This window comes from Polyodon spathula, chromosome 15 (assembly GCF_017654505.1).
Source record: "Polyodon spathula isolate WHYD16114869_AA chromosome 15, ASM1765450v1, whole genome shotgun sequence".
NCBI lineage: Eukaryota > Metazoa > Chordata > Actinopteri > Acipenseriformes > Polyodontidae > Polyodon > Polyodon spathula.
The window spans coordinates 10,390,679-10,415,709 of NC_054548.1; the positions used below are offsets into that span (position 1 = coordinate 10,390,679).

Consider the following 25,031-nt stretch of genomic DNA (forward strand, 5'->3'; position numbering starts at 1 on the left):
ACCATCCCACTGTTTACAATTAGCACAGATTTTCCTTTACAACAGGGAGTCAGGGCACAAGAAGAGAAAAACAAGCAGACACTTAAAGTGAGTAAAGAGAAAATCTTTTCTTGCAAAACTGAAAAAATAAATAAATAGGAGTACCGTTCTCCACGCTGAGCGCTTAAAGTAAGTCCAGTTGTTTTTTTTTTGTGAAAGATTTTCGGTAGCAGCCTTCGTTATTTCTTCTTAGGTGGGGGTTAAGGTTAATTGGTTAAACACATTACTGCTCTGCTTGTTTTTGTCTACACTCAGGAATGTGGCGAGGGTAAACTTAAAAACACTTTTGGTTGTTTTGACATTCCAGCAAGCATATTCTTTCATTACCCATGCTGTAAGGGCACGTCCATTCATCTTCCTTTTTTATCATTTAGATCCAGTTGCAAACTTGTATCTCAAGCACAGATTCTTATTTCCTTGTTTCTAAAGTGATGCCAGGTTTCATCAAGAAATGCCACAATGATTAAAAAAAAAAAAAAAAAAAAAAATGCTTTTCTCTTCTTCTTAATTGAATTAAATGAATGTACCTTAAAGACTTCAAAATTTGTAAACCCGCGGTTTTTTTTTACACAAATGAAAGATAAACACCATTGATTTTCCACTGTACTAAGGTTCTCACAGAAACTGTCGTTGTAGTCATAGATGTATCCTTTTATCTTTGCAAACGTTCTTTAATTTGTCGACGGATATATATATATATATATATATATATATATATATATATATATATATATATATATATATATATATATATATATATATAGACAAATTCCTAGTTTTATATAAAACAAATACAGTTTTCGTTGGAATACCATTCAGATGCAAATCAGCACTTGTGTCCTTTAAAAAAAGAAAACTATATTCTATAATACTGGTTATTGCTCTATGTAAATTAAGCCTGGGACTCCTAATTTGGTATATAAACTCCAAGTGCACAAGGCTTATTATTACTTTTTCTTTTTCTTTTAAATCACAATGCTTCAAACATTTTACCTCAGTTTGACAGTTTAAAGGATTAGCCCATTATTACTGAAATGGAGATTATATATCACCTTTATACAAAAGTGGTCATTATTCTCTAGACTCCAATGTTACTCAGCAGTGGAACTACAGTGTACATGGAATCACAAAGACATTTAGAAAGTGACACAATTTCAGTTGAAAAATCTTTGGACTTTTTCATTGCAAAAGAAAGTGCGGTGAGCCTCAAGCAATATTATCTAATCATTGTCTGTTATTGCTCTGTTGTTTTACTGTTCAATAAAGCAACAATAAAGGGGTACTGACACGACTGGCAATCTATGCAGACTTATTGGCCATATAGTCTACTAGATTGTTTTCATTAACAGATGCTTAGTGCAGCTGGGTACACGTCCATCCTTCAGAACAGTGTGAACTTCTTCATGCCTGGGGAAGGGATGCAAACCTGGGTTGTCGGAGATCCAGAGTGAACCTGCTACTGTTGCTCTAAAAGAGCTGAGCCCCCTTTACTGGAGCAGTCAGATACATCTGAGTCACTATGTCACTCAGAAAGTGAAAACATGCGGGACATCATTATACAGGAGCACATGTCTAGGCAAACCTAGAAGTACTCAGAGCGAGGTTCAATCCATGAGACATAAGCACAAAGGCGCATGCTAAAGGAATTGGTATCTCATTAATTTCTGTGTTAGCTCACATGGCCTGATTGCCGCTAGGCCACTGAAGTGAAATGGAGAAAGTGACTTTGTACCAGGAAGTATTCTGCATATTCGAAACTGTAGTCAGTACAAAATACAAATGATGGTCAGTGATAATGCTGCTAATGTTAATAACAGATACAATGGTGGATTTTAAAAACATGGTTAGAACTCATTTAAGTGACTGCTAAATTTGGCTAGGACTATGTAGAACATTTGTAGTATCAGGAAATTAGTTTTAAATTAGTTTCTGAGTTTTTGACTGTAATTATTTGAAACCTCAAGCTAGGCTCCACTCCTTAGCCGCTGAACAATGTCCATCAGAATATTGCTGGTGAAAACAGCTTATTTCACCTGACTGTCCTATCCCTATTTTTTCTCAGATAATATTGGTCCATTTGATATTTTTTTTGCTGTGCTAAAAACATTTGTGTCTGACCTCCAAAGTGTTACCTGCTCACAGCAGGTAAAGCAGAAAATGCAATCCCAGGCATGGTTTAATAACCTTAGCATGATCAACTTAGAAGGAAGTATATAAGCAGGGATGAGCAAGTAATATGTGGCCAAAAGTTAACTCCTTCATTCTCACCACATTGCTCCCCAGTATGACCAGTCAATGAACCATTTATGAATTTACAGTACTGTTGTCTGTGGAAAGAGGTAGGATTTTTTTTGCCATCAGTATCATTAGGGTGTAAGGCCACCACTGGTATCCAGAGCAGCAGTGATGTTGCATTATTATTTTGCACAATGGTTCTACTACGAGTGCTTGTTCGCCTTTGTCGACCAGTGGACTCTAGGGGGCGTGCTCTGTACCACCTCCCTTTTGGTTCTAAACATTTAATTTACAGTCCTTTTTTCTGTTTTTTATGTTAAAATTAGTTAACACCAGTTTTTCTCAGCACCCCCTTTTGTACAAGGGGTGCTGAATTGAATTTCTGTCAGCCTGCCATTGGGTTGCCGGTACACCTGATTGCCACTGGGTGGGCAGTGTAGTCCCCCTACTGGTGTTAAATAGGACTGGTGCTTGTTCTTTGTATCACTGTAGTAGAAACTGGTGTTATCTGAGGTGAGATTTTTGCTTAGACATTTTTTGGTAGTTCCATTTCAACAAAATATGATGCTGGCTTATTTCTGGAATACTACAGTTTTCTGTAGACATAAACACAACAACATTTGTAGGGATATCCAAGATAAAACTGGTTTATGGGTCCCAGTTTGTACAGTTCTGGATACAGAACTACCTGCAAACTGAGCTTCTACTTTCATGATCACAGTTCAAATTTTGTTGTTGAGATATCTGGCGATTCTCGTGTGATGTAACTATTTTGAGAAAATATTGTTTTTGATACTGTTAAAGACAAATGCATATTCCCCACTGTATGACATCACAATCCCCTCTAGCTTCTTGCAGTACTGGACCTGCTTTTACAGGTTCACACAGCTTCTATAACTTATGAATTAAAACTTGGGATCACATTCCGGCTGTCTTTTCAAGAATGTGTACACAGCCTTTCAAAAACAGGTACAGTGCACTGCTAAACATTTACAATAGTACAAGCACAGCAAGGTGTAATAAAGCACAATGAAAGCTTGGTGAAGAATAGGAGTGTTGTAAAGCCCAGAGAGGCATGCTAAAGAACAATTAAAAAAAACAAAAAAAACATGGCAAATCATGAAAAACTATGATAAATAAATGCATCCATGTGAAAGGCATCTACAAAATTACTGTGAAAATTGACTGTGGTAAACATTTGTTAGGGTGATCATTTACACTTCCCCCCTCTCAGAAAGGCCTGTATAGCTAACTTTTCTCACTAGTGGGAGACAATCTGAAATTCACATATACCCATTACTTATACTTAGGGATTCCGATTTTCGGTTTCAAACGATACAAAATCGATAAAACACCCATGACTACTGAGTGGCAACAAATTCCTACATTTTTACTGCAGACTCACACTTGCGAGTTTTAAAACAAGATTACAATTAGGAACAGAGACTTGTTTGTGGGATTTAAAGCTATACTACAGTTAGATAGGGAGGATTTAAAACAAAATTGCCTAGACACACAAAAATCCCAGAAGAATGTGCCCGTGACCATAAGGATTTCATTGTGGAAGACAGCAAGGGAAAGAAGGTATAACTTAAGTACAAAAAAAGGATTATCTAAAAATAAGCACGTAAAAAATTTAATTAATAAAAGCCGAAAAACAGAAGCCCTGCTTATACTATATGCATTGTAATGATGCTTGGTCTTCTGGTTAACTTTTTGATGTTCAGACTAAATGCAACTTGTGAATCCCACAGTATAAGTCGTTGGAGACCTGTCATAATAATACAGTATGCAAGCGGTTATTGACTCCTGTCTCCTCATTGGTTTACCCAATTGCTTTTACTTTCTAAAAATATCTTGAAGTAGTTTATTCTCCCCACCTTACCTTCTATATACAGCTGCATCTCCCTGTCGAAGCTATCAATGTTTCCCTCACACAAACCTGATTGACCTCTGACCACTGTTTAAGATCTCACATCAATCAAGTGTGGCTGTATATCTGCTTGACTTTTTTTAGAGACTAAAATGTGTTTGTAAAAATGATGCTGACCAAACATAATTGACTATTGCTTAAGCCTTCTTTAAACAGTCATCGTTGAATCTTCCAGTCTTTTATATTTCTCCTGACATGATAAGCCAGGACAGATGGAGCCTGGCGAGTCGGACTTGCTGCCATGCGACAGGTTCAGCTGAGTAACCTCGGCGCAAGCAGTCCCTGAGGGAAACAGTCATCTGTGTGTTTACAAAACAATGTACTGTAAGAAAACTCCCTTCCATTATCAGTTTGAAACTGAGATATTTACTGAAACTGTCATTCTAGCTCATGGGTAGCAGCATGAAGGGATTTTTGCGATGGTATCTGATCTGTTATTGCACAAAACCAAATCACATGATCTCCAGCAGCAGTTCAGTGGCACTACAATAGCATTGGTTCTGCACAATTTTGTTTTAGCACTTCCATTTTTAATTTGTGTCTCTTTCCTACAACTACAATGGGGCACATAGACTTTGAAAACATGTGATAGTGGTTACTAAGCGACAAAGAGACAAATTGTAGATATTAATATTCTGTACTGCCGCAAGCAATTGTCTAAGATTACGAATTTACGGTCAGTCAATTTCTGTTTTTTTATTTATTTATTTGTTTGTCTTTTGGCGGCACATCCAACCCCCTCAGCAATCGACACAGCTGTCCTGGTACAAACCTGCAACAGGCTCAAGCATCACCTTAAAACTAAAGCTGAGAGTAGATATATTCAGAGAAAATGTGAGAAATGAGTAACTACGGTCCATTTTATTATTTAGCTATTTAAAATAGCACCACCTTTGAATTCTAAATGAAACCCTTCAGGGTTGTTTTACAGACGCCTGTACTAACATCACTTACTACAATAAAAATACAATACAAAAATGTTTAAGATTTTAAGATTGGTGGTATTTATATTATTAAAATATATGCAACTGCCTCTAAAACAGCAACAAAAAACATATTGAATCATAGTAGCAACACCAACCACAGCTCATTACTGACCAAACTAGTCGGGAATCTCTGGTATTTCTCACTGCATTCAGCTTTTTTTCTTAATTAAACAAGCTGTAAGATGCACGCTTACCAACACCCTCTTCAAAATCCCTATGGATCAATCTGCTATACTCACTCTTCAAGCCTCTGGAGTCCAAGCTCATGTACTATACCACTTTTTTGAGAGCTGAAATAGATATACAGTCTTTTCAGTTGTACAGTGAATAATATATTTGTGTTATGTATGATTGTGTTAAATGTACTAAAGAATAAAGACCTGACAAATATGGAGTGATCACTTCAGAGGTACTCTTTTCATTGATGAAAAGCGGACATGATTATTCTGTATTCTACAAATGGGAGAGTTTTACAAAGCCAGGCAATTGCACAGTACCTTATGGGACAGGATGTCATATTTCCACTGTTTTTTTCAAAGTGTAACGACACAACTGGGGCAGCCTATTCCATAGAATTTTAGTTTGTTTCTTTTGCAATTTTTTGTAGTATTGTTAAGCGTTATAAACTAATAGGCATTATTGATTATGGACATAAAAGAACCATGGGCCTGATTTATCAAGGTGTTTGTGTCTTTTTGAATGCGTTATGAATAATTGCAATCTTTTTTTCAGGTCACTTACAATTTATTAACACCTACTTAACACCTTAACATTACAAGTGCAATTTTAGCAGCATATTTACCATTTGGACACTGATTGGGGTACTTCATTAAAATTATCTACAAAGACCAATCTGTTAGTCTGTGTGACCGGGTCTTGCTTGTCACACAGACTGTGTGGGTTTGTGGGTAGCCTTTGATTATTCATACAGAGAGACAACTGGGGGTGGAGTTGAAACGCTGGCATAGACGCGCAGGAATTATTAACAGACAAAAAGAAAGTAAATGAAGTTGGTCATGTGATGTTACCAGCCATGGCAAAGCACAGAGGACTAATACAGCAAGTTGAACAAAAATGCAAAATAACAAACAGTATAAAAAAACTACAAATAAAAGGTGCTGCAAAAAACCACTCGCGCTACTCCCTTAGACAGGAGGTCCCACTGGAATCCACTTCTCTCTATTTGTAGGCTGTTGTTGCCTGAAACTAAACTCCATTCCTACACCGCCCCGGTATACACACAACCGCCGGTGGCTGCAGTTTCTTCCTGCGTGAATGCTGGAACCCTGACCCTGGTTAACCCATGCAGTAGTCAGCAGTCTCCAGTTCTCTCCAGCAGGATTCCAGACCTCCGTAGCGCTGAGTCTCATGGCCTTGCAGCAGCCCCGAACCACCTACCCGCCCACCTGCTGAATCACTTGCTGCCCTTCCCCTCAACCATGCCTAGCAGGCAGCAAGTCTCAATCGAGCACCCGTCTATAAACAATAATTCAATTACACAAATCAACTCCAAAAAGACACAATAAACCCATTCCCACATACAAATTACACCAACACAAATTACCCATTGTGCAGGGCAATCGCCCTGCCACACACTGTAATTTAACATGGGCTGATGTTCTGCTGCTGTTGGAAATGAACAGGACTAAGGCCTTTCTCAGCCACAGTGGCAGCTGGGAAGAAGGTTTCAATACAATACCATATATATATATATTTATATCTATGGGACTTACATAAAGACAATTTAAAGAAAGGAACCTGATAGGCTTGATGGTACACCTATCTTAACATACCTGCCTGTAATCTTTTAAATAAAATGATTGACACTACACAAGAACAAACTTGATTGAGCAAAGACAAAGTCATCACACATGTTCTGCGTGCACCACAGTTACACTGTAAACAGCTGACAAGCAAGCAGAAGTAAAGGAAATTAGTTTTTAATGGGTTAGCAAGAAAGGAACCAATTGAAAGCAAGCAAAAGATCAAAACAGGGCCATGTTATTCCTGCTATTCTTGGAGACCAGTCTAGTTTAATTAGGAAGCTTTACAACTGCTTCACTTACTGGTGGACATCTCTGTCCTCTATTACAAAGTCTGTGCACTCCCAGTGTCCCAGATTCTACTGAAATAGATGCCAGGTGCTATCATTTTAATAATCCTACATATGAAATTGACATTTGCTGTCAGATGGCTGAGTAGGCACCTGTGAATTTCTCTTTTTTTATTTTCATTGCTATCTTAAAATTAACATACTGATTCATTTTTACAACAGCCAAATTGAAGTTACAATACTTTAATATATAGTATCAAGCCCCTGATGGAAGTTGGAATTTGATTCATAATGTTGTCTGTGGAATCGGGGGGTGGGGGGGTGTACGTGGTATCCAAGGTATTTTAGTCACTAACAGATTATTCAGGCTGTCAAAATTACAATTATTGAAGGCCCACTGCCAACAACTTTCTATGATAATTCCATATTTGTTGTTACACAACTAATGTAGTAGTTTCATTCAGGAAACTTTGTTTCTAAGTTATTTATCATTACTGTAGATTTTTTAAATGCTAATTTGGAATGCATTGATATATAAGACCGATTTCTTATGTCTGTGTTCAAAAGGAATATTTTAAAAGATGGACAGGACCTGAACACAGATTTAATCAGGCTCAGGTACCTTTAATATAATCGCTAAAGGGGTACAAATGGTGATTGGACAAATGGTTCTCTTTACAGAGTGTATATAAAAGTACACAATGCATTTTTAAACAGCACTGGATATTCTTGCGTACCCATACCCATTGTAGTCATGTATATTTACACAGATCGCTACACATTTTTGAGGATAACTTGTCTTTTAAATATCTGTTTATTGCTGTCATTTTAAGAATCACATCACTTCTCTCCAAAACATTCCGGCCATAGCAAAAAACGCTTTGCAGCTCAAATTAATCTTTGCAAGGCCACAAGGACTGGACTTACCAAAACATAGCATGCCACGCCTCTCTCTTTACATTCTTTATTAAAACTGAGATGTCTTTAACTGTCACAGGCTTGAGGTGAAACACATAACTTTGCCTTGGCAGGTAAACAAGGGTGTTTCAGCCAAGGAGACACAGTGGTGCAAGCAGTTCCATATGGCCTGCTGGTCTGAGTCCAAGAGCAAGCGAACAACTAGATCTGGCAGACAGTAACTGGGATTGGGTAATAGGTAGCTTAGACACAGACAGTGCAGGCTGTTGCAATAACAGTTTTCCTAAAGCTGGCACCATCTCAACAACAATACTGCAAACGTTCCCTGAAATAGAAATGTAACCATTAACAAATGGATATTTACCTCCGAAAGACCCAAAACCTCAATAAGATATATCAAAGCTGCTCTGCCGAGCCTGTGAAGCATTCATGCCCAACCCCAGGGGATAAAGGACTGTACACACAAATCTCAGTGTCATTTTTCCTTCAAACCTGCTGCAATCATGGACATAGTGACCTTGAAAGTTAATAGTTACATTTGTATTTCAGGGAACCAGGGTTATGATAACAACCTAAAACGTTCCCTTTCAAGCTTTCAAGTCGAAAAGTAACCATTACCGAATGGGTCAGTATACCGAGGCTGCCTTGTGTATTCCCATTCAGAACCTCAGTAACAAGTAGCTAGGGCTAAAAAAATGGAGGGAGCCGTTGTTGTAATGGTCGACTGAGAAGCCGCCCTTAACACTCTAGTTCCAAAACCAGGGTTTTGACGATCCACGACATTAAGTCTGCAGAACCTAGTAAAGATATGGGAAGTAGCCACACGGCTGCATTGCAAATGTCCTTGACAGATTCAACATGGAATAAAGCCCACAAAGTTGCCATGCCCCTGGTGGAATGGGCAGTGAGATTTTCTGCAGGGGGCAAGTTTTCTTGTAGGCAGTCCAGACTGTGTCTGCTATCCATTTGGGCAGCCTCTGCTTAGACAGGGCTTGAACATGGGACTTTGCCCCATAGCAGACAAAACATAGTTTGGACTACAACCAACTTTTCATCCTGTCCACATAACCCATAGGGTCTGTACTGGACAGAGCATATGAAGCTACCATTCTCTGTCAAAGTTAGGATCATGTGCATGGAAAACATCCAGTTCCACAGACTGGTTCTGAGATAGTGTTGTGTAGTGTAATAATGCTGAGATAGTGTTTGGCAAAAAAGCAGGATTAGTATGGAGTGTAACCTTTGTTTTGGCTTTAAGCAGGCTTTGCGGAGGTCATTGCAAGCAAGAAAGCCGTTTTGAGCGAGAAAAATTTCAGCTCAGCTGAATGCAAGGGCTCAAATCGAGGCTTAATGAGTGCACCAAGCACCACATTAAGGCTCCAGTGAGGAATAATATCCTTCATAGGCAGCCAAAGGAGCCACCTCACTAACAGAAGGTGATGGAGAAGATCGCTGTGCTCCGGATTGTTGTTATCAGCATTTCTCCTTTCTCGTTTATCTGCTCTTCAGTTGTGTAATATCATAGAGGGTCAGCACGCTTGGCCAAACTGGTAACAAGACTCAGAGACATGACCGATGAGCACAAAAGCTCCAGTATATGATGGTGATTGCTGGTAACTGTAGCAGATAAATCCACTGGGAACCTGTTGAAGAGTCTTCGTCAGCCAAATTCCCACTGAATCTGCTTTTTACATCACGCCTACTTAAATACAGAATAATGACAAATGAATAATGAATAATGTCATTTGACATGTGTTGCTGCATTCTCTAAACATCTGCATTAAAACAAAAAGTATTAATACACGTATTAATCAGTTGCAGTTGTTTAAACAAATTCAGACGTGCAATGAAATTCTGAAAGAATGACATTGATTTTTATGGAATTCTTTTACCTTAATTAATTTAATTAAATTTGTCACAGAAAATTTACAGAATATTCTTTTTTAAATGCACAGTGCATGCAAAATATTATAATGAATTGTCTCTGAATGTAAAACACTACAGTGCATGAGGGTCCATAAGTTATGAGGAATTAAGGATAGAGTGTCTCTTTCTGAGGAAATGTTTAGCTGTAACTTATCTGTCCCAGAGTTTTGGATGGCACAATGTATGAGAGACTTGAATATCAGTGGACTAATGTGGATCCCTGTTTTAGTGTTATACTTTTAACAGACTTCAACATGCACAGTCTACAGTAAATGAGACTGAAGGTAATAAACTGATTTTATAAGCTTAGTGACTACACCTTTTAGGCACATTTTTGTGTTACAAGCAATGATTGGTTATGCTAAGAACATCTTCATGGTCTTCATGGGTCAATGACAAATGAAAGTTAATCCAGTACACTGTGACGACATGAAGTTTTGAGGACATTTAAACCCTGCCAGGGGCCTTTCATTTCACACCAATAATAGAAAAGACCTGTTATTTGTTGACATAGTGGCATCACAAGTATTACATTTTAAGTTGCGTATTTCTGGTAGTTTTTTTTGTGATGGAAAATATTTGAGTTACTATCTAGTTATGGTAAGACACATAAGTTAAACAAGTAGATAACGTCTGAATGACAGTAAGTAATTACTAACATAGGCCTTTCCATCTACAACAATGCTAGAACAAAAAAGTGGATCACGCAAGATGAAAAAGACGCAGCTTTGTAAACTGCACTGAACTGGACAGCCAGCCTTACCTGCCACTGCTTCACAAGCTCTCGAACCACATGGGCATCATCCAGCAAACCCTCCTTGTGGGTGGCATCTTGGAGAACATTGGCCGTCATCTCGGCTTCCGTCAACCAGCCAAGGAACTTCTCCAGATCCAGGTAGAACTGCTGCAGGAGCCTGAGGGCTGCTTCCAACGCTGCCTCCCTCTCCCCCACCCTGCCAAGGAGACATTTCATTACAACAACTTCAAACAGAGGCAGTTTTTCAATAAAAGGCATCTTAATTATTATTCTACCTCCTATTGGTAACCAAACACCTATATATATATATATATATATATATATATATATATATATATATATATATATATATATATATATATATATATATATATATATATATATATAGCTATAGACTTATATAACTCACTGAAAAGTATTGAATGAGTATTGAGATACTACTCTCTAACCAGAACTGGGACACCTATAGAGACATGTGGTAGAAAAGACCACACATTAACAACTCTCATGCTTTTTTATTGTAATTGCCATTCAGAATGGCTCAATTCATAACAACAAAACAGTACTGAATGAATTGTTTTTGCAGGTGGTGTTTGATTGATTGATTGAGTGACTGGTTTATTTGTGTTTCGTTCACCAGGATAGACACTTGAGATTCAATCTTATACCCCTTTCACACACAAATGCTGCTACTGAGCCATCTCAGAGACGTTAAAACAATTCTTTAAAACACCCATTCACACAGCACGAAATTGCGCAATCTATGCTGGTATAATACCGTGATAACCCTTTCACACAGCCAAAGGGATCCTGTGAGTACAACTTTCAAACCTGCCAGTCAACAGATCATTGTCATGGCAACAGTTGCAGCTATGCTCACGCATCATGTCGGCGATTCGCCCATAAATTACAGTATCACACATCGTCCCTTCTACTTGTGAATTTATCTCCTCGTCAGCCTGTAAGGTTTACAATGCCTTAACTTCTTCCTGACTCCAATTACTACCTCCTTCTTGATGAGCCATTGGATTTGAAAAAAATTAAAGTGTGTAACACCAACGACAAAAAGACCCAACATGTTCAGTATCTAGTCACATGGGATGTTGACATTCAATCCACGCCCACTATAGTGCTTCAGTACTAGCATAGCATTTCACACAGGCAGTGTGGCAGAGTAGAGGAGGGAGGAGAAAAAATGCAGTCCAGTAAGGCGTGGCTCAGGCTCGTTTACGCCCTTTCAGATACTGAACCCACTTTTAAGCACTTTCGTGCACATTTATTCATACAGAGCAGAAACACAAAACAAAAGCCTAGCTCCCACTTAGGAGTGCTAATTAAACTTTTACATATGATCTAAACTATAAGACGGACAGCTAAGCCGTTTACCGGTTTACAAAAACACTTGTTACACACAGTTCATAAATTAATCAATACTCTGAGGTTCACACAGTACCTTTCCAAAGCCACACAGGACTTTGGACTTCACACAGACAGTAGCCCTGACTACAGAGTTTCCCCTGCCTGGGGAATGGTTCAGTGTGGTATAGGCAATTCACACAGACCAAAATGCTGCATCAGTGCCAGTTCTGAGCCGTCATAACTCGTCTGTGTGAAAGGGGTATCATACTATATACACAAGGTTTTTTTGGTGTTAAATTTTTATAGGATCAGCTTAATACTGTAGATACACATTACAAAAGTCTCGAAAGCTAGTGTATATATTTGTATATGTATTAGCCGATCCTTTTAAAATGGTATCACCAAAAAAATCATTGTTCATACATCTTGTATGTAGACCAGCATGGCTATTAACACATTACTATCCTACATACAGAAATCTTTGTTTCAAATAACTCTAACATAGCCTCATTGTTTGTTTTTTTATGCCAAGCTGTATGGTACATTCACCTCTTCAAGTCGGGTACTGGAATTAAATTCAATACTCAATCTATCCTATACAAAAATTAATAGTTTCATAGAAAATAATTCCCTTCCCTTTTGAAAAGATAACCGCAAGCTGACTGCCTAATGTCCTCGAATAATTTACAGTTCCCTTTTTGGCGGTATATCAGATAATAAAGATGTATGCCTATAATTGAATTTTTTTTAATGAAGAGCTAAAATAATTCATTTTTTCAATTTAATAAAATGTGTTTTAGTGATTAAAAATGTGTTAAAAATACATTTATTACTGTGTTCTCTTAAATCCAAATTACAAATGAATCTTAACATTTTACCTCAGGGATTTTTAAATAAAGTGTTGATGTTACTAGTTAAGTTCAGCTAATTTAAATATTGTTTTCTATATCATGGTATTAACTCTTCTAGCTTGCTTGGTGTAGATCAATATTGTGATCTGAGCACCAACATATTCCATGAATATTCCATGAATATTTAAAAGAAGCTATTGAATGCCTGCAGTCAACTTCAAGCTATATTTCCGCTTTGTAAGGCACCCTGTAAAGGTTTCTTTCATGATAACGTAAATAACAATAAGAAAACAATAGACTGTATAACTGTATTGTGGCTATACCTACCAACCTACCTATATATTGCAGTGGCTAAATAAGTCAGTCCTCTGGTCATGGGCCATATAATTTAGGTTGGGTAGAAGCTAAATGGAATCCCGTACAAATTGGCTTTCTTAAGACCATCAAACACGTGGGTTGGGTTAGCTCTGCGTTTAGGAACTTGGCAGCCGGTTCAGTTTGCTTCTGGTAACTGATTGAACACACTGCATAGAGCTGAATGACTTGTTTAAAACATCTTCAACCAAAAAGACACCAGCTGCATCAAAGATTGGAAACACTAAAGATCGCTCTGTCCAGCAGAAGAAAGGGACATTTCACATGTCTGTTGTTACTTTTATTTATGTTTTTATTTTGTTTTAGAATTGCCTGACACGAGAACGTCTTTAAAAAGGTGGATATCAAAAACTAAATTGTTTTTCAGGTAAACATATTATGTTTAATAGTGAAATATCGTGAAATACCAATTTCTAGACTGTACAATAATCTGAAATAATTTTTTATAGTGAAGAAATATGCAGCTCTAATTTTCGCTGATTTGTGGCGACTTGTTCCGGGCAGCAGTGACTGATCAGCTTAGATGTCACGAGACATTTAAAAAAACATACGTTTTGCTTTTGCAGTTGGAGAGAGTAGCATCTAAAGATAGACAAGGCTCCCTACAGTGGAAATCACAAGGCCCAAGCTTATCTAGAAGGTTCAAAGGAAACCCTTCTTCTGCTGACAACAGTGAACTAATCCTGATCCATAACTGCTTGTCCTGATCCTCTTCTAATCCTAGTTGAAAGAAATGCGTATTCTGCTCTGCTCTGAAATGCGTATTCTGCTCTGCTCTGAAATGCGTATTCTGCTCCTTTAATGGACACTGATGTCTGTTTGATGATTAGTGGAGTGCACAGCCAAGGTTAAAGGGGGAAGACGATCTTCTTTGCACAAAACATGACATCAAAAGCGTTGTTACCTGATGGACTCTGATGATGTGAATCAACTGAGATTATAGTATAATAATTAGCTTTACTTAGCTTCACAAAGAAACCAAACACAAATAAAAAATAACCAAACTTTTGTTTTATAGTTATGTGTTATATTAAAAAAAAAAAAAAAAAAAAAATGCATATTCTATGTTATTTTCAATTGGAATCCAGACACCCCACAAAGGTGACGATCTAAAATATTTTAAGACCAGTCACCTAACACCAGCACACCCACTGCTTTCTTACAGGAGCTGAAAGTCTGTAAAACAAGGGTGTAGCAGAGCTCCAGACCTGCATTCAACAGTACATTCTCAGTGAAGAATTTACGGTAAATACAGAGAATTTCTATATAAGTAAAAGAACCAAAATGAACGATTCCTAACAAAGTTCTTTCTAACTCTTACCTTAAAGACGAGACGAGACTTTTCGCCTAAGACGATAGAAGATTCCCTGTATATTCACACCGCACGTTATTAATGTAATGTCGTTCCTTATTTATTTATAATTTATATTATTTATATTTTATTATGATTATAAATTTCATTATGAGGTCATCTGCTACCAAGAAACCCCAACCAGCCCCGAGCCCCCCCCCCCCCCACCACCACACACAGTAAAATAAATGCATACACATCGCTGAGGGTAAAGTCCTTATTGTTTTGCTTCGCTGTGATTTCAAAAAATAAACCTGAAAGCCGAGAATTCCATACGTTGTTTAATTGTATGACAATTCAATAAATGGAGCCATATGTTTTAACACAGTTACTAACAAAAAGCAAAGGCCTGTGTGAAAAACAGCATTATACTACTGCATAGTACAACCAAAAATCCAGGTGCCTGACAAAAATACAAGTAGCCTATGATTGGTGTCAGTAACATTATATACTGTAGTAAACAGTACCAAACGTCTTAAACAATGAAAGAAAGAAAAATGAAAAATATACATGTTTTACTGAAAAATACAACCTTCAACTTCATGGCTTTATGATGGAAAGCTTACAGCTACACAACTGTTCAAAGTGCTGCCAATGGTCTTTTCTTTTCATACACTTTAAAACAACAAACTCTTTCTGAACGGTCAGACAATCCAATGCTCTGTGAAGACTGCAGGCTGGAGTTTCCGGAGTAATTAGGCCTTTTGTCAGAAACAAATTGCTGCCATTGTCACTTCCCATAGATGCATGCATCCAGTGTGATTAAGGAACTACTTTGTCTTTCCCATTTAAGTGTTTTCTCTCACTTCACCCTTGTGTGCTAATCATTCAGAATTAACCCCTCATTGTTAACCCCTGCTTTAGGCTGCATTGACACTGTTTTTTGTCAGTGCAGCTGCAGCTAGCATGCCGCTTTGGCACATTACAATTTTAAAAAAATGATTTGAAATCTCATATTCTGTACTTGGCCAGGTGGGTAAACAATAGAGTCTCTCTTCAACGTTTGCGCCATTCTCATGGTATTTGGACACCCTGATCTACATACATTATGCCTTCATTCACCTTTTTGTTATATAATTTTAGGATTATGTTTTTTCTTGCTTCCACATCTGTTACACTGGCAACATGACCAGATTGAGCTGGCTTTGAAGCCAAAGTGATTTACATTTCAATAATGTGTATTTATGTATACAGTTTATACAAATACAATATTCAGGAAGGAATTTCCTATTCCATAGAATATATATTTTATTTATTTTTTGATAATATTCACATCATATACAGCAGCGATAAACGTCATTATCATTAATAATAATGAATGAATATTTAATTGATTAATGGTTCATAGATTAATCACACCTTTGGCCTTTGATCGACTAAAAAAACAACTGATTGATTAATTATGTCTACTTGAGTATGGTATCAAAAAACTGTGAAAAAAGAGATCTTGAAAAATGGCAGTAGGTACTTATAAAAACCTTTGCAAAAGGGCAACAGGAAGGTATACCCAATATTTCACAATATGTCAGAATTAAGAGAAAAAGACTGCAACTTGCAACATTTGCTCATCTGTGCTTGCCTTTCATGGCACTATTACATGTTTATCGTATAATCTTAGTCACAAATAAGCTGCTTTTTCTTTTTAGTCAATGTTCTTTCAAACGATATCAGCAAATGAACAGCTACATCCTACTTTTTCGTCAGCTAACAAATAAAATAGCACTCAGTAAATTACATTTCTCTTCAGCTAACTGAAATAAATGTCAGATTACATCACTGTAGCAGGGAGAGATCTGTGCTGACTCTGCTGGCGTGTTCATGGGCTGCAGGAAGAGGGCGGCAGTCGCCCAACAACCGCCTGTGAGTCATGGCAGTGACACGGGGAGGTGGGAAAGTGTGTGTGTGGACTTTCCCCCTCTCTGAATGGCTGAGAGGCGAGTCTTGGGTGATTGTTGGTCCTATAAAATAATGCTCTGCTGTCTCCTGAGGTCTGCCCTTATAGACTCGCTGAGAGTGCGGAAACGCTGGTCGCGGACCGAGAACCAGCCGGGAGAGAAAAAGACACAGAAGTGTCACAGTGAGACTGTGAGAGCGGGGAACCCTTGGGCAGACCCCTTAAAAATATAACAGAGCAGGCTAGATAGCTGGCAGCGCAGGACGGAGATCCGGGTCACACGGGCAGCGGCGACCGGGATATTGCTGCAGAGTGCAGCACCTTTTATTTGTAGTTTTGTTATTGTGTCCTTTGTTATTTTTGCCTTCTGTTTTCGTTGTTATTTCTTTGAGCACCTGCAAGGCACCAGTATTGTGTACCATCGCTTGGTATGCCCGTGGTTCTGTTTACCATCGTTGGTAAATCAGACCACGGACCCACAGCGCCATCTGCGGGATAAACGGAAAAACAGCACCCCGAAAATAAAACTGGGCACCTGTGCGGTGTGAATTACCCACCACCCTTCCACAATCATTAAAAGTGATTACCTGTAATTGTCGTTCAATAAAATTTCATACATAGAATATGTCAAGATTAAAAACCCTAATAATAATAATAATAATAATAATAATAATAATAATAATAATAATAATAATAATAATACGTGTTTACCAAGTGACTAAAAAACAATTATTTACTATTTAAAATCTGTCTGTAAAACATTCCTTAGCTCTTGAGGTAAAGCTTTGTGAATTTGGATCAGTTCATCATAATAAAAGTCTATGCATCGGACAAGTTATGGTGCAATGAAAATGCAGGTCACTATGAGCTACATTACGGTAGAATAATGTCATGCAAGGTTATCATTTACCAAAATCAGGCAAGATATAGCCTCCAGTAGTCTAACCAAGCAGGCCATAAAGGTAGGTCACTATGATTAGTTTTGGATAAAGTACAGTATATTCAATTATTTGTTTACATTACATTTCTTTCACCAGTGATATTATCATGCATCAGTATGTCTCATGACAGCCGTAATCTGAATTGGTGGATAATTACATTTTAAACTCTTCTCCAACTTAAAATATAGACTCCTTCGTATGATGGATTGTGTTTTTCCATTCCAGAGTAAAACATAAAAAACAGAAGTCAATATATGCTAGAATAAGACAGAAGAATTACTACTGTCTAACAGAATGTACTAAAAGAACATGTTTTCCGCAAGATGCCCATTCAAACAATGACAGCAGCAGGAATGCTAGAGAGGTGTTGCTCTATAATACCGTTGATAACAGGCCTATGTTCTTTAGGACTGATCAGCTTAGGTGAAAGCCATATTTAACATGTGAAAAAGATCTGTAACCTTGCTATCGTAAAACTTCAATTAAACACCTCCGCCGTTTATTTATAATATTTGCCAGCAGACCCGGCGTGTATTGTAGACCGGCGATTATTTGAGACTGGCATTTATGTTAGATCACTAGCTTCACACGTTTCATATGGTCAATGAGAAGCTGTTAATACACAACCTTGTAGCAACATTGTAACTCAATTTAAACATTCAAGCAACTTTGATAAAAGGTTGTGTCTATGGGAACTAAGTAACAGTTTTATAACAAAATGACACTGTATTGTACACCCTCAAGTATAAAGTGAAAGTCTTAATACAACCTTTTTACATGCACTGGTTGACAAGGATACGGTATGCAAAACATTGAAAAATGAACAAGCAGAAGTACAAATTGTATTTTAAAAAATTAACAATAAAAACAATAAGTACCATTATCAAAAATAATGTATTGTTTAATCTCAAACTTGTACATTGTTAACACAGCAAAACACATTAAAATACACCAAGAGGTTTGCATCTGGCCTACTTTCAGCACGCTTATAATTACCAAAACTTTTAATAATGTAATAAATGCATTAACCCAATATGCATTAAATGTAGGCCTATCTTATTTTACCTTGTCTATTATTATTATTTATTAATCCTGAGAGTCACTCTCGTTGCTGTCACTTGTTAGCAGTTCATTACACTCAAGCACCTTCTCATCTTCCTCAGCTTCAGTGGCAGTGGCAGAGACCCGGCGTTTATTTACAATATTTGACAGCCAACCCAGCGCGTATTGGAGACAGGCGATTATTTGAGACCCGGCAATTATTTGAAGTTTTACAGTATGTATTTTACGGTTAAAACAGTGTTGCTGTATAAAGGTTATTTTGTGGCAGCAGCGGTTTTACAAAAACAATATAAGCTCGATTCACTGGGAAATTTTAGTAACTGCAAATCTCTTTAGTAATTACATTGCACTTACACTTGTGGTTGTGAATTTATAATGTATCACATTTACAACTACAGTGCTACAAATGTAATTAGATACACATAATGTAAAGTGCTAGCAACTAATCTTATAGTTACTTAATAATTGATGCTATACTGCTTGAAAGGAACAGATTCGAATGAAATGTTACGGCTATGATGTCAACAGTTTTCCTTTGACACTTAACATGTAAATCTCCCCTGTGACCCATCATCATTTTAACAAGAGGGCTTAATTTGCTGTAAATAATTCACTTACATCAGAGTTCTTATTGATATGATATATACCCAGTAAAAAAAGCATCATCAGTCACAGACGTCCAGCAGATCTCACTTCAACCTCACATCTGCGTGCAAATTGTATGCAGCATGTCCCTAGATGTGCATCTTCAAGTAAGGATTTGCAGAGGTTTTGAAAACTATAGCACCAAAAGACCCGACGGGGTGTTATTTTGTGGTATGCGTTAAAACATGGTTCACTGTGTAATACGCTTGCCCAGGCAATCACAAATGATTTTAACTCAGAAAACAAGGAAACATCCACCTGAAGGTTTGACCCTTAAAGTATTTTTAATATAATTTTTTTCACAATTCAGGAAATTTATGTGACTTTAACTGATGAGCAACACATTGGGTTATGTAAAATTGTAAACATATATGATTTTGTGGGTGAACTACAGTTTGTCTTGTTCGTAGTGATTTGTGCAGAATTGACAGCGTTTCATTTTCTGGCGTTGCATGGGTCAAGTCTGGTAGGCGTGCCTCATTCTGATGATGTACCACTTTCTGGCGCTACATTATAAGCGCCAGAAGACTAAATTCAACATTGGCAATTTGGAATAAGTATATACTAGTTGGAGTAGTAGTTTGTAGTAGTAGTCACGTGTATGAATGACTACATTAGCTATCAAGTGACAGACTTAGATGTGTTAACAAGGATGGATACGTACCTCATTGTAAATGAAGACCTTTTCATGTTACTGTAAATAAAATATTTATGTGCAAAAGTAAACCAAAACAAATAGTGCACAGCACCTCAAGGAGAGCCCATTGGTTAATAAAGGTCTGAATGTCACCAGCCGCCTCTGCATGGGAATGCTCTAAAAGAGCAGGGGACTGGACTGTAAGTTTTCACATGACAATCTTCCTGATTTGTAAGGGTTTCAAGAATATAGCTTCATGTTTAATAAAGAATGTAAGGCCCTATCCAAAAACTTTAGCCTAGGATTATTTTGGAATAATTATACATCTACAAATGCAGCAAGGATCTCCTTGACCTACATATGCAGAACCTACTGCTAAGGATTGTCATATAACTTGCCTGCTATATATGTAAGTGTGTGTGTGTGTGTGTGTGTGTGTGTGTATTGGTACAAATATTGGGTTTCCTTAAGGAAAAGAAAGTTAATTCAGAACTGTTTCAAATGAAAGTTACTCCATAGCACTTACAGCCAAGATATGGAAATAAAATAATATTGCTCCTAAAAGTCATAATAAAATGGAAATATCATCAGCTAAAGAATTCAGTTGATATTTGCTCATAATGTAGATAGCTATTTATTGGAAATATAATAGGAGACATCACAAACTTATTTATCTTTGACATCCACTGAAAAAACAATCATTCTTCATCAACATATCACTATGTTTGCTTTGTATTACATGAGAAACTTACGCCTCCATTTTAAATAGGATTGGCATATTAAATCAAGTGATTAGCATGTCCAATGCAGACGAATGATGCTATCAAAATAAACTTATCTGTTCTATTAAGTACATTTACATGACAAGCAAGTTTAGGAGTGAAGACAGACAATAATTTTACCAGGAATTTTGACAATATACAAGGTACCTCCGATAGAACACTCTTACAGTTTGCAAAAAATATGTTTTTTTTTCAGGAATGTGTGCAATAAACTGCAAGACAAGCATGAGACTATAGTCATTATGAGAATGTGTGTTCTGATGTAGTACAGTATAGAAGATCTGTTCCAACAGATAAACCTACAGAAATTGGAATATGAACAGTTTTTGGAAAATGTGATAAATTGGTTTGGACAATACAAAAAACAAACCTTCACACAAACAAGCAACACAGGTCTTTACATAAAGGACACACACACACACACACACACACACACACACACACACACACACACACACACACACACACACACACACACACACACACACACACACACACACACACACACACACACACACACACACACACACACACACACACACACACACACACACACACACACACACACACACACACACACACACACACACACACACACACACACACACTATTTATCAGATCTAAGTAAAGCCTGAAGACACAGCAACCCTTGAAAATTAAAAAGGACATTCACAGGAAGATACCCAAGATTTAAAAAAACAGATACATCTCAGTTTGATCTAAATGTGCATTTTGAAAAACAGATTGTGCAACCTTAATATGCGGGCTTTCACACTTTTGTATAGTTGAGATTTCAAGTTGTCCTTATTAATAATAATAACCAAGGTGATATTTGTGGGCCACAGAAGCTGTGCAACCTTTCTAACACATTCTCTGTTTCCTTAAGAACAACATTTTGAGGAAAACCATAAGGTGTATTTTGATAATCAAAATACACACACACACAACAAACATTTAAACATGCGTTATAGGCCCTTAATCCACTGGGGGCACTTTCAAATCAATGGACCTGGCCAAATAACTCTTGGTATTTATTTATCTCTGTATTTATTTAGTTTTTCATTTACAAAATATAGTCCTCCATTATAGCAACATTGCCTATGATTTTTTTTTTAATAAATTGCCATTATGTTTCCAATTTATTATTATTATTATTATTATTATTATTATTATTATTTATTATTATTATTATTACTATTATTAACTTGACCTACTTAGTAGCCTAGAGCAGACAATTAACACAAAATAGATCATGGTCCTATATAGATGCTCAGAATGAGCTGGAGGGGTTAATGGCACATGTGTGCAGTCTGTTCCAACACGCTGGGGAAACCAGAAATTACATATAAATTTGTTTTCAAGGCTTGTAAGTACACCCTGACTTCAGTGAAAATTAGGTACTTGAGTGTTCGCCTCAAAAATGCATTGAGCACAACTGGCAACGCACGAGAAAAAGTGGACCGGGAAATGCCAACAATTGCGAATGTTTAAAAGGTGCCTCCAAAAGTTTTTAACAAATTGATGCAATTTTAAATGTCGCAATTGCCGTGAGCTTTAATACATCTCATTATAATATCTGTGAACCCTTATCTGCATTATCTCTGCCCCCTTTTTTGAATGTATGCAGGAACGCCTATAATTACATATTCATCTAAGGTTGAACCGCAAAGAAAAACTGCAGCCTTAAAGCATTCCCTAAAAAGTCGCTAACAGCATTGCGCTTGTTTAGTACATTTCACCCTAGACTTCAGACTCATTTGCAAGTGCTTTGCTACTATTGCGTCAGGCACAACACTTTAGTACATCTACCCCTTATGGTGCTGGGGCAGCTGCTGAATCAGTACCTTACGTTTTTCGACAGGCAGTTTACAGTGAGAGACGGTGTTTTTAGATATGTGCAAATATTGTATTGTACTACCAATTCGAGGATTTGCTATTTTAACAAAACAATGCAGCACACATTTGCGCCTCCAACTGATTTATACAAACAGCCTGTAGCACTTTCATTAACACAAGTAAAGGTAGGAAACAACAGAGGATGTAAACTGACAGATTATATTATATTATTCAAAGTTATAGCTAAAGACGGTTGCAAAGAGGGCATAAACAGGGTTCTAAATGATTCCGGGTCAAAGTATAGTCTGTTGACAATGAAAGTAAAGGTCATAGTCTGTTGACAATGAAAGTAAAGGTCCGCCAGGTAAAATAATCAAAATATTAATTGATTTAATATAAAAATGTACATATTTATTTTAAAATATATACTTATTATAACAGAATACTGAATTATCGCTTGCATTATACAGTTTTTATTCCCCTTAGGAGTCTGTCCTTACATAAACCACTCACACCTAATCGGCTTGTGATTTACCGGGACATCCTCCTGCGGTGAATAAGAACCGTTTACCACGAATGATCATTCAGCATCCTCTCTATATTTATAAATATATAGTTGCTGGTAGCACCTGTCACAAGCAATATATGTTACTAATGTCATTTATTTGCAGATGAATGCAGATTTAAGCAACCACTAACCATTTAGGAACTGTTATTTCACCAGCCCAGTATATTATTTACTCTTAAAAACACATCAAAGGCAACCAGTAGGCTTAGGGTTTCCAGTTCTGAGTAACTGCAGTGGCTATTTGCTTGCAGGCCTGCTCTGTATTAAACCCCCTTTGTTACCAACACTGGTAACCACAGATCATCTCAAGTTCCACAGCCTTGATTGTATATGACACAATAATAATGATCATATATTGAGGTTGAAATCAATTTGACAGCAACCGACTCCGGACTGCTTTTTCCAATTATCCTATTACAGGCCCGCTCATGTTTGGGAAAATAAGTTTATATTTCCAATTCCACCCAGGCACAAAAATGAGAAAAGTGCAATGCCTCCGAATATTAAGTTGAATGTGTTATGCGCTTCGGTCAAGGAAGCCAGGCTTCACCAAATAGGTTTATTAGAAGGGCCGAAACTTAAATAAAATTCAATGCCATTGCAACACTGCTGCATCGGGTATTTGAAAAGATAACACAGATGTGGAACTTATTGTAAATGTGCATACTAATTGAGACTTCACTAAGGAGTTAAAGAAACAAAACAAAAACCTACTAACAATCTCCTTGTCCAAATGATGACAATATAACTATTACCACAGTGCTAATGCGCATATACACTGAGTTACATGTAAAAGGCACGTTTGTCCATTTCCTAAATGTTTTAAAATCTGTAACTGAATCCTATTATAAACTATGCTGATACAACTGAAATCACAACAAGACAGAACCCTACATATTGTACAGACTACATACCTTTCAAATCATTATAATAGACTTGTTTATTAGGCACAGTGATCTCAGCAGCTCATGAAGGGAAACATAGTGATACAAAATGAACAGGCAGTCCTAAAGTGTCCATTATTGTGTTCAGGGTGTGAACCAAAGTTCAGAAAATGCAGATAACTGAAATTCCCCTTGAAAAAGTGGAAGATAATAATGGCACTTGTGTACACATGCCTGGGATGTTTTGTACCTTTCGGTGGTTGCATATAAAATGAGATACCATGCAATAACTCTTAGTCTTCTTCGGAAGGCGACAGTTTGTGAATTCCTAACTAAGTAAACCAGGGAGTAGAGATATGTGTTCAAAGACAACATTCCTATTGGCCAAGTCAAACTTGGTCTGTAACCTATCAGTATTCAACTAGAGCCACTGTACAAAAAAAGCAAAAAAGCCCATGCTGACTGAAATCCAATTTTTTGAGAACATTAATGAAAACAAAATGTATCTGAGAAAAACTAACCAATCACTGAATCCACATCGTCCTTATTCTGACAGAAACTAACAAACTGTGCCTCTCACATAAAGTAACATGATTTGGGACTTTAGTTACGACCTGTAGCACAAACTAAAGCTAATATAGACTGTTGTTTTGCAAAATGTCTTTCAGGCCTTGTGGTGTCCCTAATGCCCTTCTTGTTTGCAACACAACAACTAATCTCATCAGACAAACTTGTTAAAGAAAAGTATAATGGAAAGATACAATGCTTTTCTGTTGTTAACTCTAATCTAGTCCTGAAAGAAGATATTCATCAACATCAAAAAGGCACATGGGAAGAGGCAAACCCCCTCCCCACCCACAACAACTGCAATTGTTTATAGCTTCTATTAGCAGAATTCAAAACATAAAGATCCTGTCATATTCTCTAAACAACACATAAATCTGCGGATAAAGAAAACCTATATAAATGCAGACTTTTGGGCATCCCTGTGATACATTC

General features: G+C 37.2%; 1 protein-coding gene across 7 annotated transcripts in view; it reads right to left on the reverse strand.

Moving 5' to 3' along the window:
- Nucleotides 1-25,031, reverse strand: part of LOC121327814 (dystrophin-like) — a 222,876-nt gene that overhangs the window by 115,637 nt on the left and 82,208 nt on the right. For all 7 annotated transcript variants that reach the window (XM_041272024.1, XM_041272029.1, XM_041272027.1 and 4 more), the window contains exon 11: nt 10,854-11,043. In XM_041272024.1, coding sequence (XP_041127958.1) covers nt 10,854-11,043 — 190 coding nt within the window. The remainder of the gene's footprint in view (nt 1-10,853; nt 11,044-25,031) is intronic.